This window comes from Leucoraja erinacea, chromosome 20 (genome assembly GCF_028641065.1).
Source record: "Leucoraja erinacea ecotype New England chromosome 20, Leri_hhj_1, whole genome shotgun sequence".
Lineage (NCBI taxonomy): Eukaryota > Metazoa > Chordata > Chondrichthyes > Rajiformes > Rajidae > Leucoraja > Leucoraja erinaceus.
The window spans coordinates 27,715,975-27,733,587 of record NC_073396.1 but is presented as its reverse complement, the minus strand read 5'-3'; the positions used below and the strand labels follow the sequence as shown (position 1 = coordinate 27,733,587).

The following is a 17,613-nucleotide window of genomic DNA, read 5'->3' as shown; positions in this document are numbered from 1 at the left end:
GGAACCACATGACATTTACAGTACAATGTGGAGACATGAGGTCATCCACTTTAGTTGAAAACAGGAAGGCATGTTGTTATCCAACCAGCAATAGAGTGGGATGGGAGAAGGTGCAATGAGACCTGGGTGTTCTTGTAGCCCAGTTGACGAAAGTAAACATGCTTTGCATCAGATGGTTCAAAAGATAAATGGAATGTGGCCTTCAATGGTACAACTGCACTTAAGTCCTCTTGCAACATCGGACTACAATTGAGACCACAAAGGATATTGATCAGTACAGCACTGGAAACAAAAGTTATAAGTGCTGGAGGAACTCGGCAGGTCTGTGGATGGATGACGCAAAATGCTGGAGGAATTCAGCAGGGTAGACAGCATTTCTGGATAGAAGGAATGGGTGACTTTTGGGTTGAACCCCTTCTTCGGTCTACAGTGTAAACCAGCATCTGTAGTTCCTTCCTACACATGTCTGTGGAAGGAAATGGACAAATTATATTTGGTGTCTGGACTTTTTTTTTAACCGATGGAGTAGGGGGGAGAAAACTGGTGAAGACGTGAGGGAAGGGATGGGGCAAATTCTGACAAATGAGATGGGGTGATGGGCAAAGGGAGATAATAACAAAAGTGAGAGGTAAGGTGGAGATAAAAGGGTGCCAGGTAAGGAAGAGAAGTGAAATGTAAAGTTGGAAGGAGGCAGTTAAGGGGAAGAAAAAGGGGAAGAAAAGTAAAATGGAGGACCTGAGAGGGAGGTGGACGATGAACAAAACGAGGAGATCACAAACTGAGCAATGGGGGAGGTGGGCGAAAGGTGGGTGGGGGAAGGACAGGAGACAAGAGGATGGGTGCAAGACAAATAGTGGAAAAGAAAGAGGGATGAGGGGTTTACCTGAAACTCAAATTCAGTGTTCATGTGGTTGGGTTGTAGGCTTCCCAAGCGGTAGATGTGGTACTGTTCTTTCAGTTCACACGTGGTCTCTCTCTGGCAGTGGAAGAGGGAGAGGACAGAACTGTTGGTATGAAAAGTGCAGTTAAAAAAGGCAAACACCAGGCTTTGCTGAATAAAGCTGAATATAACGGTTGCCTAGTCTTCGCTTGGTCTTGCTGATGGTGGAGAAGGCTACATTGGCAGAACTGAATGCAATAAACAAGGTTATAAGTGGTGCAGGATAGCCTCTGACTCGTTTGGAAAGGATGGTGGAGTCCAATGGAGGTGTGTGCAGTAATCTGGGAACAGATGTTACATTATCTGTGGTTGCTGGGGAAAGTATTTGGACAGGGGTTGGGTTAGGTAGGAAGGAAGGAGTGAACTTAGGAGTTGCAGGGGAGGAGTCTGAAAAACGTTGGAGACAGAAAAATGTGATGGGATCACGTCGAAGGCGGTAGAAATATCAGATTGGCACCACAGGAATACTTCATTTCCTGCATGTTTGGGTAGCTATCTCGTGGTATTATAAGTGCCACCATTTTATCTGCATCCACATCAACCATTTGTAATTCTGTTTTAAAAAATCTTACCACACACATTTCCTTTTTTTTCTTTCTCCCTCTCACCTTAAACTTATGCCCCCAAGTATTTGACATTTCAGTCATGGGGATAAAAGATTCTGATTGTTTCCCTTATCTAGGCCTCTTATACTTTGAGTATTGTGTGCAGTTCTGGTCCTCATCTGAGAATGGATGTTCTTGGTATGGAAGGTATGCAGCAAAGACCAACTCGATTGTTCCAAAGGTAGGGAACTTCACAATTGTGATCACAGCCTAAGGATATGCGGTAAGCCCCTTAGGATTGAGATCAGGCAACGTTTCTTTAACCAAAGTATGGTGACCATGTAGAATTTGAGGCAAGATCATTAATTAGAAAGGATTGAAATGGCTAAGAGAATGGTGGAACAGACTTGAAGGACCAAATGGTCTGCTTTTGCTTGTTTCTTTGAATTGAGATTTTCATTTGTCTTTTTTATTTTAGTTCTTCCTCTTTGCTCATCTCTTTTCACAATCCTCATCATCCCACACGACGGTGGAAAATGAGTTGCAATTAAAATTATCCAAAACTAGTTTCAATAAATGGTGCAAATTTGTAGTTACCGATCTACCAATTTATTAGGTGTTTGATATCATTTGTTGCAATGTGTGTAACCTAGAACTTCAGCTTTTTGTGCGTTTCAGGGTTTTTTCAAATTCATTTGTTTATTTAGCTGACTAGTGTAACACTAAAGATGGAGCATTGTAGACACATAGCTGTAAAGTTTTCCCTAAACATGGGAAAAATTGTAGGCAGAGTGGTGTTTTTTAACATTTGAAGTTGATCTTTGAATTTTGTAGGTGCAAAACTAGATTTTTGATGTAGGAACATTTTAAGACACTGACAAAAGCTCAAAGAATTGCCATCAAAATGCATTTTTAAACAGGACTTTAAAACAGTTTGCAGCTGGCAATAGAAGGCATTGTATGCTTATTTGTAGCTGTGCGGTACTAATTGCAATGATTTTGGATGCTGTGATACCCTATTGTGAAGCTATAAAAATTAAACTGACATTTTGGGCATACATCTGATCGACAATGCTTTTGGTTAATATTTTGCCAAATTTTTCTTAAGGACCAGATTTATTACATGTATTCTCCTTCAGATCAAGTATTCTACAAGTAAACACTTATGGGTTATATAAGCCTGCACAACTAAACGGAAGATTGAGAATTGCACACAGCTCTAGCAAGATGCCTCCCCATGGGGTAGGTGCTCTCTGATTTTAAAAAATCCTGGTCACAAGGAATTTTCTTCCCTACTTGGAGCATGTTTTGAGAGATTTCTCAGTTCTTCCTCATTCATTCAACTTGTGCACAAAAAAATGGAACGAGTCATGAATTGTAGGGGACAAAGGAATTGGAATGCCCTCATTAGGAAACTTGCCATGGCGCTACCATTTGAGTGTTGATATACCCTTTTATATTTTTCATTTTGATTTTAATACTGATTTTGTTTTATTTATGTGCATGGATGTTTTAACTTGCACTAGATCCGTAAAAGTAATTTGGGAAGTGTCAGTGATCTAAAGGACATATCTTGTTTTGCCTGAGCTCATACTTTGTAAATTCAAGCTATGAGCACTGGAATGAAGGTAAGCTTTAAATAAAAAGTTGAACATAGTGGATTGTTTGCCAAATCCATGTTTTGAGTGTGTTCAGGCGGAACCAACCTACAGGAATGTTGAATGAAATGGCTATTTTCTGTGTTTCTAATGCTGCCAATTACAGTACAGGCTAACTTAAAATTCCAGTTTTGCTGAGTGCAAATTCACTTCAGACAGAATTGAGTTGAAATGGAGAATATGTTAGGGGTGATGTATTATGTTAAGTGATGAGTAATAGCTAGAGCTCTTAGTGACTCATGAAGCCTCCTTAAAAATTAGTCTCAAATCTCAGATTGTTCTGGGAGTTGACCAATTGCTGTGCACTCCTGGTTCCATTAAAATGATTGCAGCATTGAAGTCTTTGGCCAGCATTTAGATATTCTCTTTTAGTGTTCCATTTGGAGTTGATCATTAAGGCTATGGGAGATGGCAGATGAGCACAATGTTTTGCTTGAGTTTAGTTGCAATTCTTAATTAGTGAATTGTATTGTTGGACTTCCGGCTGCTTCTGCCTTGAGAGTCGGAAAGTTGGGCTGAGGTGCTCATTGCTGAATACCTAATCTCTCATCTTTCAACTGTACTGCCTTCAAAACGGATCAGTTTTGTTGGAGATTGGGTGTATTTTGTGCAGGGTTTACTGTTGCCATTCGCCCTAAAACCCATGTGTACAAATACTGCCAAATGAATTGCCTTATTCAGAGCAAGGTGAGCAAGTAGTTCCGTCAGCACCTTTCTTGGAATATAAAAACATATATTAGAACCAGGAACCCTCTCTGAAATGGTGGTGCCGTCTCTGGGATGATTTGTGCCTGAACCAGGATTTTTTTTTTTTAACAACTACATTAAACTGCCAGATTCCTTCCCGTAAATGGCTCTGATTTAGCAGTACTACTGCACTTTAAAAAGCTGAATTAATTTTGGTTTCACTTTGAAGTACAATTGACATGAGAAATTGATATTTTTTTTTACTTGTAGAATAAATGTTTAGTCTCAGTGAAATTGTGAGGAAAAAGATGGTAGGACATCCTTTCTCTGGATGGTTGATCCTTGTGCCTGACTGCCTTCGATCAGCTAAATGTTGCAAGAAACTAAAATTATACAAGCGATAATGTATTTGCAGTGACCCAGAATCAAAGCATTAGAAATAGTGGAAGTCTAAAACAAAATAGGAAACTATCACTAGGCCCATGGTGATATTAATTGTGAGGAACAAGAATCAAAATGTTCTTGTACCTGCTTTGCCTCATGTTATTTCTGTGTATATTCTGATAATGATTGGAACCGTTCTACAATTCTCTTGTTTGTGATTGCTCACCCTTCCCTTATGGATGGATCTAAGGCAGACATAGTACCCGGTGGCTCCACATTGCTTGAACCATCCCAACCATTTGGAAACATTATTTGTATGTTGGAGCTGTTTAAAAGTGACTTAATTTATAGTCAAAAAATTGGAAAATCTAGCTCAATATTACAAGTTTTTTCTTGCTGGTACAAATCAGGAGTCACGCTGCTGAATGTAAATCTGGGAGAGCCATTTTAGTTGCAATGTTTGATGTTAAAGCCGGAAAGAGTGATTTTTATGAAGAAAACCAAGTAACATTTGTTCCAAACCGAGGTAGCGCAATCACCATTAACTATGGACTTTAGAGGAAGACAATTAAAATTATCATGATGATCTGATGCTTTATTTTTTAAATCTTTGCACATGTTGACTTTGGTTGAAAACTCATTCTAAATTAAAATTAAAATGATCTTGCCGTGGGGCAAGGAAAATATTAATTTTGTCTTTCTGACCCAAGTCGTGGTCTTGGGGAGGAATCACCTTTCAAAGGTATTTAGGCAAGAGAGATGCAGATAATTGGCTGGTAAGTGTGGGGGAGGGGGTTACATTTGGGCAGGTACGTTGATAGGATAGGTGCAGAGGGAGATGGGCCAAATGCAAGCAAGTTCTCCTGGTATAATCTCATGAATCTCTGAACCATTCCCCCATACCCTCCTCCCCAAATTAGCTCATTTTAGAAATCCAAATAACCTGGTTTGTAAATAACATTTTAGAAATTTCAATGTTGAATGTATGAACTTCTATGGCATTTTATGTTATCAAACATATTTCCTGTTTAGGCAAGAGAGCGAAGTGCACTCTGTGTATTCATCATCCATTGAAAGTGGTTCTTTTTTAAAACATGGGCAACATTGTAGGAACAACTCCCATTTCTCTGAAGGAGGACCTTCCACGCAGACATCATCCACCCACCGTCTTCTATTGAACAATTTGTTTTAACTCATCTGTTGTTACAACTACCTGCAAGTGATGCATGCAATTTTCAATATTCCAGTTAACTGGATTGGTGAAGATTAGTACTTAAGAGTGTGTCTGTGGAAGGCTCTTTGGAGAAATTATGATGCTATTAAAGTGAGCAACCTTCTCTTTGATATAGGTTGTGACAAGCTTTGAACTGGGAGGAATTTATGTATGGTTTTTATTTTTTAATACTTAATCAAGGATTAGAATTTCCATGTGAACTACTTCAGTGAATGGATATAGTTGTTGATCCGTAAACATTGGTTTAGTTGTGCAAATGTGCTGTGGTAGCTAAGAAATGCAGACTTTAACGTTAGTGGAAGCTGTAAGACCTTTATTACTGTGCGCTGTAATTTGGTGTTTGTACATTTATAGCTCTAACATAGGCAATGAGTACACAAAACACTGGTGCTACAAAAGGTGGTTGTTGTGAATACCTCTCAAGAAACAGAAAAAGGAGCCAGATTAGGAAATTGATGCCTTTTCCACCATTCATTGCATACAAAGATGATAATCTGTTTCAATATAATTTTCTTGCCCCCTCTCCATAACTTTTATTGCTTTTAGGTTGAAATGTATCCATCTCCGTAAAACTGTTCTGCAACTTGGGCTCTGCGGCCTTCCATCGTGCTTGTGTCCGATATTCTGATCTATGGTGGACACAAAATGCTGGAGCAACTCTGGACAGGCAGCATCTCTGAAGAGAAGGAACGGGTGATGTTTTGGGTCGAGACCCTTCTTCAAACTGAATAACTAGGACTGACTGCTGAGTTGATCCAGCATTTTGTATCTACCTTAGATTTAAACCAGCATCTGCAGTTCTTTCCTACACAAACTGATCTATGGCCCTTCCTTCTGTGCAGAGTTTTAAATTTTGATTATGAAAATTGTTTATGGAACTTATGTGCTGCAATGTGTAGGAAAGAACTACAGATGCTGGTTTAAATCAAAGGTAGAAACAAAATGCTGGAGTAACTCAGCGGGACAGGTAGCATCTCTGGAGAGAAGGAATGGGTGACATTTCAGGTCGGGCCCCTTCTTCAGACTGATGTCAAGGGAGCGGGAAAACAAGGGCTATTTGGAGTTAGATAGGTCAATGTTCATACCGCTGGGGTGTAAGCTACCCAAGCAAAATATGAGGTGCTGTTCCTCCAATTTGTGCTGAGCCTCACTGACAATAGAGAAGGTCCAGAACAGAAAGGTCAGTTTGGGAATGGGAGGGGCAGTTATAGTGCCGAGCAACCAGGAGATCAGGTAGGTTAAGGCAGACTGAGTGGAGGTGTTCAGCAAAATGATCGCCAAGCCTGTGCTTGGACTTGCTGATGTGCTGCAATGCTGAGAACTATTCTGCACTCTGTGTCCCCTTTTCTCTACCTATTGTACATGTATTTGGCTTGATTGTATTCATATAGAGTATTGTCTGATTTGGAGCATGCAAAACAAAGCTTTTCACTATATCTCAGGCCAAATAAACTGAAACCTTCTCATTGCACTAAACTCAAATGAAAACTAACACTGTGTAACTGGTTTTATCCCCCTCCCCCAGGCATACAACAATCCACTAACTCAAGGAGTATGTATAGCATATAATGTATATTCCTCTTTGTGTCAAGAGTCCAAAACTATGTATAATGCTCCAGGAGTGCACTAATCAATTTCTTGTTTAATAATAGCAAAACATTCTTGCTCTCTGTACTAGCATTGTCTTAAATGCCAAAATACCATTTGCCACTTAACTGCTTGCAGCACCTGAATAAAACAAGTGCTGGTGGTACTCAGCGGGCCAGACAGCATTTGTGAAGGGAGACAGACAGATGACCAAGTACTGAGAGCAAGAATGTTTTTGTTGAGACCTTTCAGACTGCACCTGCACATTGCTTCTGAAGATTGCTCTTTCAAAATGCATAAAAGCTTTTTTCTACACATACCATTAAAGTAATATGTATCTTTTTCCAACTGAAGTGGCTGATGTCATATGTTGTTTCTGCCGTGAATTTGCCCCTTGCTCAATCTGTCAGTCACCTTGAAGTCTGCATCCTCCTCATCGTACCTAATCGCACTGACTTTAATGCTGTTGGAAAACATGAATATATTTCTCTCATTGAATCATTTTCTATATACGTATGGCCCAGGGACTGGACACTATCCCAATAGTTCTGCTTACCAACTTGACAACAAAATTAATCTTCAAATTTCTGCCAAACATCCAACTTTAAATCCAATCCATTATCTCGATTCCATATACTTTAATTTTGCATAATAACTCGTAGGATACATAGGATTTCTGAAAATCTGTATACAATGCATGCATTGTGACTTCCTTACCTATTCTATTAACTAACGTCTTCAAAAACCTGCAATAGTTTTGTCAAATGCTATTTGCTTGGCAGTAATCAATGCTAACTTTGTCTAATCCTGGTAATATTTTCTGTATCTTGTTATCTCCTTTTTAGGCGACTGCAGGAGACTATGCGGTCGCCACATGTTTGTGGGTGATTGCCGGGGAGTCGCCTTCATGGTTGTGAGGAGTTCCCGCATTCTGGGAACTAGTCGCCGCTTCATTCTGGTCGCAGTGAATTTTTCAACGTTGAAAAATTAACGGCGACTAGAATGAAGCCGCCATGGAGAGTACCGAGAATTCTGGAGCCGTAGGTGGGTCGCCAGGAGGTTTCAGGTTCTTGTAGGTTGTAGCCGGTGCTGACTGGTGAATTTCATTGGCTCATTGGGGGGGGAAAAAGGTAAGCAGCAGTTTTCAGAACCAAGGATAACCGACCGGTAATGTTAATGTCCGCCGAGCTTCACAGCTGTGTCTCTCTGGCTTCTTAAAAGTTTGACCCCACTCTCTCCGTCTTCTCCCCCCCCCCCCCCCCCCCCCCCCCTTTTAAAGAACTTACCATACACTGTGCTTTAGCCGTCATTTTACAGCGCAGACCTTCCTGTTCATTGCGGTGTGTGTTTGTATCACCTTGGCTTTGCACCGTGTGAATTTTTGAGACTGCGCAAGTGGGGGGAACGCTGTCTAAAAATTTCACACGAGCTGGTGAAGGAAGCGATGTATGTGTTGGTGTGTGTGTGTGTGTGTGTGTGTGTTCCACTCTGACAGTCGCCGTTCCAGTTTCCCGGTTTTTCAGGCGACTGCTGGCAACTTGACAGTCGGCGGTAGTCCACTGAAATATCGCCTAAGTGGGACAGGCCCATAACATGTCTGTTTCCTGTTTTTGAATTATGGCGTTCCATTCCCCACCTGTCAATCTGCAGAAGCTATTTCATAGTGTACAATTCTGGAAAATGATAACCAATTTATTTATATATCCTCAGCTACCTCTGATACACTGCAATTGAAAATTATCAGGCCCTGGAGGTTTATTGGCTCGCCATTTAAAGTTTCAATTTCTCCATCAGTCTTTTCTTGGGTTTTTTTTTTCTCTTGCATTCATTAGTTTGTTGCTTTCTTAACATTTTGTGAGAATTACTAGCAATGTCCTTGGAGGAAGAATTTAGCATTGCTGGGTTTACCATTAACTATATACTTTACCCTTGAACTCGACCTCCCAAAGTGGAACATATCATACTTGCTCAGATTAATGTCCAGTTGCCATTTCTCTGCTTATTTCTGTACCTAATCTGTATCCCGCCGTATTATTTGACAGCCTTCCACGCTATCCATATTCACCAATTTTTGTGAGGTCTGCAAACTTACTAACCAATATTTGTGTCTAAGTAGTTTGCACAAACAACTGACGTTTCAGTATCGGTTGGTCCCTTTGGAACTCTTCTGTTCACAGACATTCAGCTAGAATAACGCGCTTCCATCACAACCCTCTGTCTTCTATGATTAAGCCAGTTCTGAATCCAAATGACCAAGTTGCAGTAGATCACTTCCATTTTAATCTTCTGGGTCAGTCTACCATGATGGACTTTGTCAAATGCCTTTGTCAAATCTATGTAGACAACACCCACTTCCCTAGTCTCATCAATTACCTTCTTCACCTCCTCAAACTCAATCAAGTTCATAAGACATGACCACCTATGGACAAAGCCAAGCTGACTGTCACTAAGTGGCCCATTCTCTTCTCAATGTGAGCACATCCTATTCCCGAGAGTCGTCTTCAATAGCTTCCCAACCAGTGATGTGATGCTCACGGGCCTATTGTTCCCTGGATTATCTCTACTTCCCTTGCTAAATAAAAGAACGTTGACTACTCCCCACACCTTGACTGTGGCAAAAAAGATAAAATGATTTTTGTCAAGGTGCCTCTTCTATCAATAACTTGGGATAGATTCATCAGATCTTGGGGATTTATCCGCTCCAATCGTATTCATGAGCCTCAACATCTCCACCTTCTTGATTACAAACTTGAATACTAACATAATGAAATTCCCCCACATTAATTTCACTGTCCATGTCCTTCTACTCCATGAATTACAGGTGCAAAGTATGCATTTAGTATCTCAACTACATCTTCTGACTTCAAACATAAATTCCTTTCTTTATCCTTGAGCGGTTCAACCCTCCCCTTGATTATCCTCTTGTTTTTATATAAAAGCCTTGGGATTTTCTTTAATCCAACTCGCCAGTGACATTTCCTGGCCTTTCATTACTTGCTTGAGTTTTTTGCTTGCATTATATTTATTAAAGACCCAGTCTAATATCTTCCTAAATATTACATATGTTTTTTTTCTGTTTAACCAAATTAATAACAACTTTGGTCATCCAATGGTGCTACCTTTCTCCTTGATAGAACATGCTGGGCCTGAACTCTGATCAGCTGGCTTTAAAATGACTTCTGCATGTTTGGGTATGGACTTGCCCAATAACTGCTTCCAATTCACTCCCTCTTGCCCCTGTCTAATAATGTTGTAATGTGCATTGTCCCTAATTTATTACCCCCCCCCCCCCCCCCCCAATTGCTCCTGTTACATTTTCCCTGATAAGAATAACAACTCCCACCTTTCACATCTGAAATATTGAAACTGTGGAATCATGAACTGTCAATCTTGACCAAGTCTCCATAATAGCCACAGCATCGTGAATCCAGCCACTTATCAAAGCTCTAAGTTCATCTGCTTTACCTGCACTACCCCTTATGATGAAATATATTCTGTTCAGCCCATTTGTTTCACCATATTCTTTAAGCTCTCCCTGCCTGTTCTTCATTTGAGACTTAGTGATGCTAATCTCTGCCTTCCTATGTTACTCTGGTGCCAATTCATATTTAAAAATAAATTTTGCATTCATGTCAGCACACATTCCATCAAAGGAATGTATCTGTATAGATTTATTTTTGTGTATGTGACATACTACCATTGTGGGGACAAAAGTACTATGATTTGTTTTGTTGTTGTGTCATAATAACTGTGGCCTTGTCTTTTCTGTTTTGTCCTATATATAGTGCACTCCATAATGTTTGGGACAAAGACCCATCATTTATTTATTTGCCTCTGTACTCCACAGTTTGAGATTTGTAATTAAAAAAATCATTGATATAAGCTTTACAAACAGTGGGATATGATTCCTCTTTCCAACACCACCTCCCCGTATTATATTTGAACAAGGAAAGGTGCTCTCCGGGAATATTTCAAAGAAAGAAGATAGTTGTACTTGCAATAAGTGGAATGTGAAAAAATGATGTAAGCTGCCTCCTGCTGTTCCAAGCTGGTGGTTCTTTTTAAAGTGATAATAAAGTTAGTCACTTGTCATTATTTTATGATTAATTGCGCATTGTTGTTATATACAACCTGTATTGTGGCTGTATTTGTGAATGTTTGGTTCTTAAGCAAGCTTTGCTTACATTAAGTAGTTCTTCATAATGCTACTGCTTCAAATATGAAGAAATCTATCTTGCTTTTATTCCCCAAGAGCAAAAATTGTTTAGGTAAACTGATCTGTATGCTGTAATCAACACAACTTTCTCATATTAGTGTTTGGTTTTACTTGAAAAGGGCAAACATGAATGTGCTTTCGTGAAGAATTGCCTTATTGATGAAAATTATTATGAACCATATGCTTATCGTGGAAACAAGAAACATTTTAATTTGTTTTTTTCAACTAATCAACTTGGATTTGTGCTAACGCCTTGGAAACCAAAGAATTAGTTATCAGTTAACAATGCAACAATTTTAAAACAGTTCCTCTTCATTTTTGACAGATACCAGTTGGCGCTCAGAGGCTACATTTCGTTTCACTGGCGAGCGGTTTAGTAGGCTCAGTGAATCCGTGTTGAGTCCTCCTTGTTTTGTGCGAAATCTGCCATGGAAAATTATGGTAATGCCTCGCTTCCATCCTGATCGCCCTCATCAAAAGAGTGTCGGATTTTTCCTGCAATGCAACGCTGAGTCTGATTCTACGTAAGTAACATTTTAATGTTCTCTTTGTGCTTGGCTTATTTAAAAATCAACCCATCTGAAGAAATAGTAAACGGTACAAACTAAGCACAGAGCTCTATAGCCATGAAGACATGTATTCCTTTGAACAAATTAAGAAAATAAATGCATTAGCCTTTCAACAAATTAAGAATTGTCTCAATTTGAGAACAGCATTAGCTGTTGAAGATATTGTGATATGTGGCCGGAAAAAACACATTCTGTTGTCCTCTACGAAACTATATGGGTTATCTGAATTTAAATTGTTTAGCTTAGAGATACAGCATGGAAATGGGTCCTTCAGCCCACACTGACTATCAATCATCCATTCACGCTAGTTCTGTTTATCCCACTTTTGCATCCCCTATACACCAGGGCCAATTTAGAGGATAATTAACCTTCAAATCTGCACATTTTGGTGATTTTGGAAGAGGCCAGAGCAACCATAGGAAACCCACGTGGCCAAAGGAAAAAGGTGCACACTCAGCACAGGCAGCACTTGAATACAATGCATCAAAATCTTCATTTCTTTAAGTGATTTAATGTGAATTGGTATATCTTCTAAATCGACGTTGAAAGCATCACAGGTGCTACTGAAGGAGAATCATTAAGTAATGCCACGTTTTCACACTGCCTCAAGGTTATCTGTATCTTGTGTTTGGATAATTTTTGGATGGGTGCAGCAAATGACCAATTCTAAGTAGCTCTAAACCCTACGTAATTTCTGTCCCATTAAGTGACTTGTAAATGGCGGCATGCTCGGATATTACAGAGAAATTAAGCCCCTTTTGTGAAAATTTAGAAATTCCTGCTCAAAGGACAAACTTCTTTTATCTGAAAGTCATGATCCTAGCTGCAGACTAGTAAATTTGTCCCATTTTATATGATTTGAACAATTGCTTTTTTCTTCCTGTATTCAATGTGGGCGTCAAAGGTTAAACTTGTGTTTAATTGCCCATCGCTAATTGCCGTTCATGAGGTGGTGGTGAATTTCTATCTTAAACTGCTGCAGTCGTTGATATGTTGGTAAACCCATCATGCTGTTTGGGTGAGACTTCTAGGATATGGCGATGTATTTCCAATTAAAGGTGTTCTTGAGGTGACTTAGTGGGCAACTTCCTGATGGTGGTGTTCCCATGCCTTTGTCATTCAAGTTGGCAGTGGTCGTGGGTATGGGAGGTGCTCTCTAAGGAGTACTGGCATGTGGCTGCAGTAGTTCTTGTAGATGGTATAAACAGGTGATGCTGTGCACCAGTTCTGGAATTAGTGAAATTCATTTGGCCTCTTCATCTTATTTTGCCTCTACTTAATTAAAAAAATTGTTTTCGCATTTTGCTATGCAACTGGATAATGGCATGATGTTTGATATTTCTATCCTTCAGCGAGGTGCGTTGTGTTCAGTTAAAATGCATTTATGTTCCCTTCAATAGATCATGGTCCTGTCATGCACAAGCTGTTTTGAAGATAATTAACTACAAAGATGAAGAGAAGTCCTTCAGTCGGAGGATTAGTCATCTTTTTTTTCACAAAGAAAATGACTGGGGTTTCTCTAATTTTATGACTTGGAGTGTAAGTGCTGCAAATTTAATTCTTCTACAGCCAACGTTATTGAAGTGTAATCCAAATCAAACTGCATATTTGAAATTAGTCTTCACTTCTCTATTTCAAAGTTGTTACAGGAAAGTGAGAGGTAATACAGGGATCTGACTAAACATTTAGTGTAAAACTGCTGCAGTGGTACAAGGCATGTTTCCATCAACCCACAATACTGAATTCTTGAATGTTGTCATAATCTTAAATTTGCTGCTAATCTGAAACTCATTTGGCAAACTTCCTATCTAATCCAGGGTTTGCCCATGTTTCCAGGTACCTGTCATGGTCTTACTGGAGTGAGGTCTTTGATCCTTTCCAACTGAGCCATCTGGAACCCTGGTTCATTACCTGCTATTCTTTTGCCAAGCAGCTAAAAAAGGACTTGTCAACAGGATTACATAGTTGGATTCAGTGCCTGTGGTGACTGTGGTCGAATAGCCAAAACATCTATTTTTGTCAATACAACATGATCGAAACATGGACAGTCCCTGATTGCACAGGAGGCTTGCCAAATGAGGTTACAGCTCAGCATCAAATTTGATATCCCTTGACAATATACAAGAAAGGATAATTCAACATTGGCCTGATTTTGTGGTCAGTGGCGAAGCAACCCCGCTTGCTGCTGACCTCGAAAGCTGCCGACTAGCAGACTGGTGTGGATTTACCCGTCACAATGTTTGTCGCTGTCAAGCGCCAGCTTTTGAGGATTTCGAGTGTTCAGCGATAGTGATGCCATGAAGCAGGTTCAGCGGCCAGTCAAACTGAAGAATTCTCAGAGTAAATCAAGAAGTTACAAGTGCAGTTTTTAACCAACTTTTTAAACGTTTTACAGAGCCGAAATAAAGATTGGAACATGCACTCGAGATTAAGGTAGAAATTGAAATATCATAAACTGATTTTTTCAATTTAAACAGGTATGAAATTTCAAAATTTGATGGAATCATGATCCAAACTTGGTACCAGAGTTGTAATTGAGTGGTAGTTGAGGCTTAGCCATTAAAAACCTCAAAAGCTCAGCAATCAGCTTAGCATAATATCTTTGATGTATTTCCATTGCAAAGGTATGAAGTTCTTGCCGATTCACTGATCTCTGCAAATTTTGCTGGAGAAGGAAGCGATAGCATGTGTTAATAAGCTGAAAGTTATTGACACCAGTTTTAAAACTTGTGGCGTGCACATGCAAATCCACGGTAGAGTTGCCGTGGTTCCTTCAGTAGAATGGTGGCTACTGAAATCTTCACGGTTGTTTCTTGGCATAAACCCGCAAATCCACAAAATAGCACTGTCCTAAACAGGTAAAATGTACCAGCCTTCCTCATTGATTTTTAGATAATCATCACTGCTTGAAATCCAATTAAAAGCAATACTTTGCTATTAAAGTGTAAAATAATTAAGAATTTAGATTTTACTGCTATATATCACTTAATTTTCATTGTCTGATTCTGTTTCTTTGCCTTCATCGCAGTTTCTCAATCTTCATGAATATTTGCTGTACTATAGGCATTGTTTGGGAAGCTTTGATTTTTCTCTCTGAATATTATTTTTTTTCTGTTTCTGATTACTTTGCAATTTGTACAATTTCAAGTTCTAATTTGCTTATAATGAAGCTTGTAATGCAGAAAGAATTTTATGGCTAACTTTTCTGTTAGTTTGGTGTCTTATTTTCTGACCCCAGGTATGTTTCAATTTTTTCATTTTTTGAATTGTTATATTTTAGGAAACAATTATTTACTTGCATTATTTTGCTCACTCTTGTATACAGAGTCCTGGAGGCATAACTCCACATACAAGTGTAACTTAAAAATGAACTGATTTTGGAAACTTCCTGTTTCACTTTCCTTTTTAAATCGCACTATTATAAATAAACAGTACTGTTGTACTGTTATTTTTGGTCTTCAATTGAGCCTAATTCTTGTGGTAAACATGTGTCTACATTATTTTTGGTTGTCCCCTGAGGTTTGGTGTTGCTGAAATATTTTTGATATTTTCCTGAAAACACTATTATAGTTTGGGTGAGTTGTGAGTTCTCATAGGATGCTATGAGAATGCAGTGTGACTTGGACAGGTTGGGTGAGTGGGCAGATGCATGGCAGATGCAGTTTAATGTGGATAAATGTGAGGTTATCCACTTTGGTAGCAAAAACAGGAAGGCAGATTATTTAAATGGTGTCAAGTTGGAAAAAGGGGAAGTACAACGGGAGGGTCCTTGGGGGTCCTTGTTCATCAGTCAATGAAAGTAAGCATGCAGGTACAGCAGGCAGTGAAGAAAGCGAATGGCATGTTGGCCTTCATAACAAGAGGGGTTGAGAATAGGAGCAAAGATGTCCTTCTGCAGTTGTACAGGGCCCTAGTAAGACCACACCTGGAGTATTGTGTGCAGTTTTAGTGTCCAAATTTGAGGAAGGACATTCCTGCTATTGATGGTGTTCACATGGTTAATTCCTGGAATGGTGTTACTGTCATATGCTGAGAGAATGGAGCGGCTGAGCTTGTATACTCTGGAATTTAGAAGGATGAGAGGAGATCTTATTGAAACATAAGATTATTAAGGGTTTGGACATGCTAGAGGCAGGAAACATGTGCCCAATGTTGGGGGAGTCCAGAACCAGGGGCCACAGTTTAAGAATAAGGGGTAAGCCATTTAGAATGGAGATGAGGGAACACTTTTTTCATGCAAAGTTGTGAGTCTGTGGAATTTTCTGCCTCGGGGCGGTGGAGGCCGGTTCTCGGGAAACTTTCAAGAGAGCTAGACAGAGCTGGTGAGGGCTCTTAAAGATAGCGGAGTCAGGGGTTATGGGGACAAGGCAGGAACGGGGTACTGATTGTTGATGATCAGCCATGATTCCATTGAATGGCAGTGCTGGCTCGAAGGGCCGAATGGCCTACTCTTGCACCTATTGTCTATTGAATCATTGAATGTTAAAAAACATACCCATTGATTTTAAACAAGACCTTCCCCAAAACTTGTTAAAATGGGGAATAGAGAACAGAGATTTCCAAATTAATATTGGGTCATTTGCATGGTTTTGTTGTCAGTGCCTAGTATATTCCCGAATTCTAGTCCCTTTGTTTGGAACACGAGTTTCACTTTTTTGTTGAAAAAGCATCGGAATGAAATTTACGATTGAATGCTTAATTAGAATCTATTTAAAATCTCTTTAGGAAGCAACTGATGCCGAAAAAGGTTTCATAGAAGATGACAAGGTTACTTTTGAAGTCTTTGTTCAGGCTGACGCACCACATGGTGTTGCGTAAGTATTGTATTTGGATTACATTTTGGGTATTTTAGAAATTGATTAATGGAGAGAGATTTGCATAAATCATTAATGATTAAGCACATCGTGCAAAAAGTAGCATTAAATCACTTTTCATGTATTATGAAATCTGGCAGGTAAAATGGGAAAACTTGCATAACGATGTCTTTGAGCCTCCTGCGGGGAACAGTCATGACATTTTGAACCTGCTGTTTTTCTGCATGTTTTTGCTTGCATATATCATTGGGAGGTGACAAATTATGAATGTTTTTTTACATATGTCCTTCCAGGTGGGATTCTAAGAAGCATACAGGTTATGTAGGACTGAAGAACCAAGGAGCAACTTGTTACATGAATAGCTTATTGCAGACATTGTTCTTTACGAATCACTTGAGAAAGGTAATGTGATCATCACTGTAGTGACGCTTTGAGATAAATTATTTGAAGGATTCCATGACTCACAGCGGTTGTAATTTTTCTCGAATTTAGTTACGTTGTGAAGAGGATATCGCAGTAAAAACTTAGTATATAAAATATATTTTAGCAAAATGTTTGAATTAGCATTTGGGCATCAGTTGCTTTTCTAAAAAAAATGAAGCAATTATTTGTTGTTGTCATGGTTGTAACACAAGTGCTGCGGTGTGTTATTTTGTTGCATCATTTTGGTGGGTCTTCAGCCGGGGCCTCACTTGCATCTCAACGAGTTCCAAGCTTAGCATGATGTTGAGCAACTGTAAAATTAGACAACTCTTCTCACTGATGAAATAAGGAAACTAAGGGAATATTTATAAAGGATAGGTTGTTGCTTGACTAAGATGATGTCTCGAGATGCTAAGGAGGATCACTTTAGGTGGGCATCTGTCACACGGATGCCCAGTCAGAGGCCCAAGGCTTTTTGCCTTGTCCTTTTGTCTCTTGCAAGTCCTTCCGTTTGTCCAGTGGGCATATAATAACTACTTCGGTTATTCCCTATGAT

The 17,613-nt window shown here is 39.4% G+C and overlaps 1 protein-coding gene across 7 annotated transcripts in view; it reads left to right on the top strand.

Annotated features, from left to right (window-relative positions):
- The window catches only part of usp7 (ubiquitin specific peptidase 7 (herpes virus-associated)), a 95,095-nt gene that overhangs the window by 33,752 nt on the left and 43,730 nt on the right, over positions 1-17,613 (top strand). For all 7 annotated transcript variants that reach the window (XM_055651742.1, XM_055651737.1, XM_055651739.1 and 4 more), the window contains 4 exons: positions 11,577-11,775; positions 13,221-13,359; positions 16,546-16,634; positions 16,928-17,036. In XM_055651742.1, coding sequence (XP_055507717.1) covers positions 11,577-11,775; positions 13,221-13,359; positions 16,546-16,634; positions 16,928-17,036 — 536 coding nt within the window. The remainder of the gene's footprint in view (positions 1-11,576; positions 11,776-13,220; positions 13,360-16,545; positions 16,635-16,927; positions 17,037-17,613) is intronic.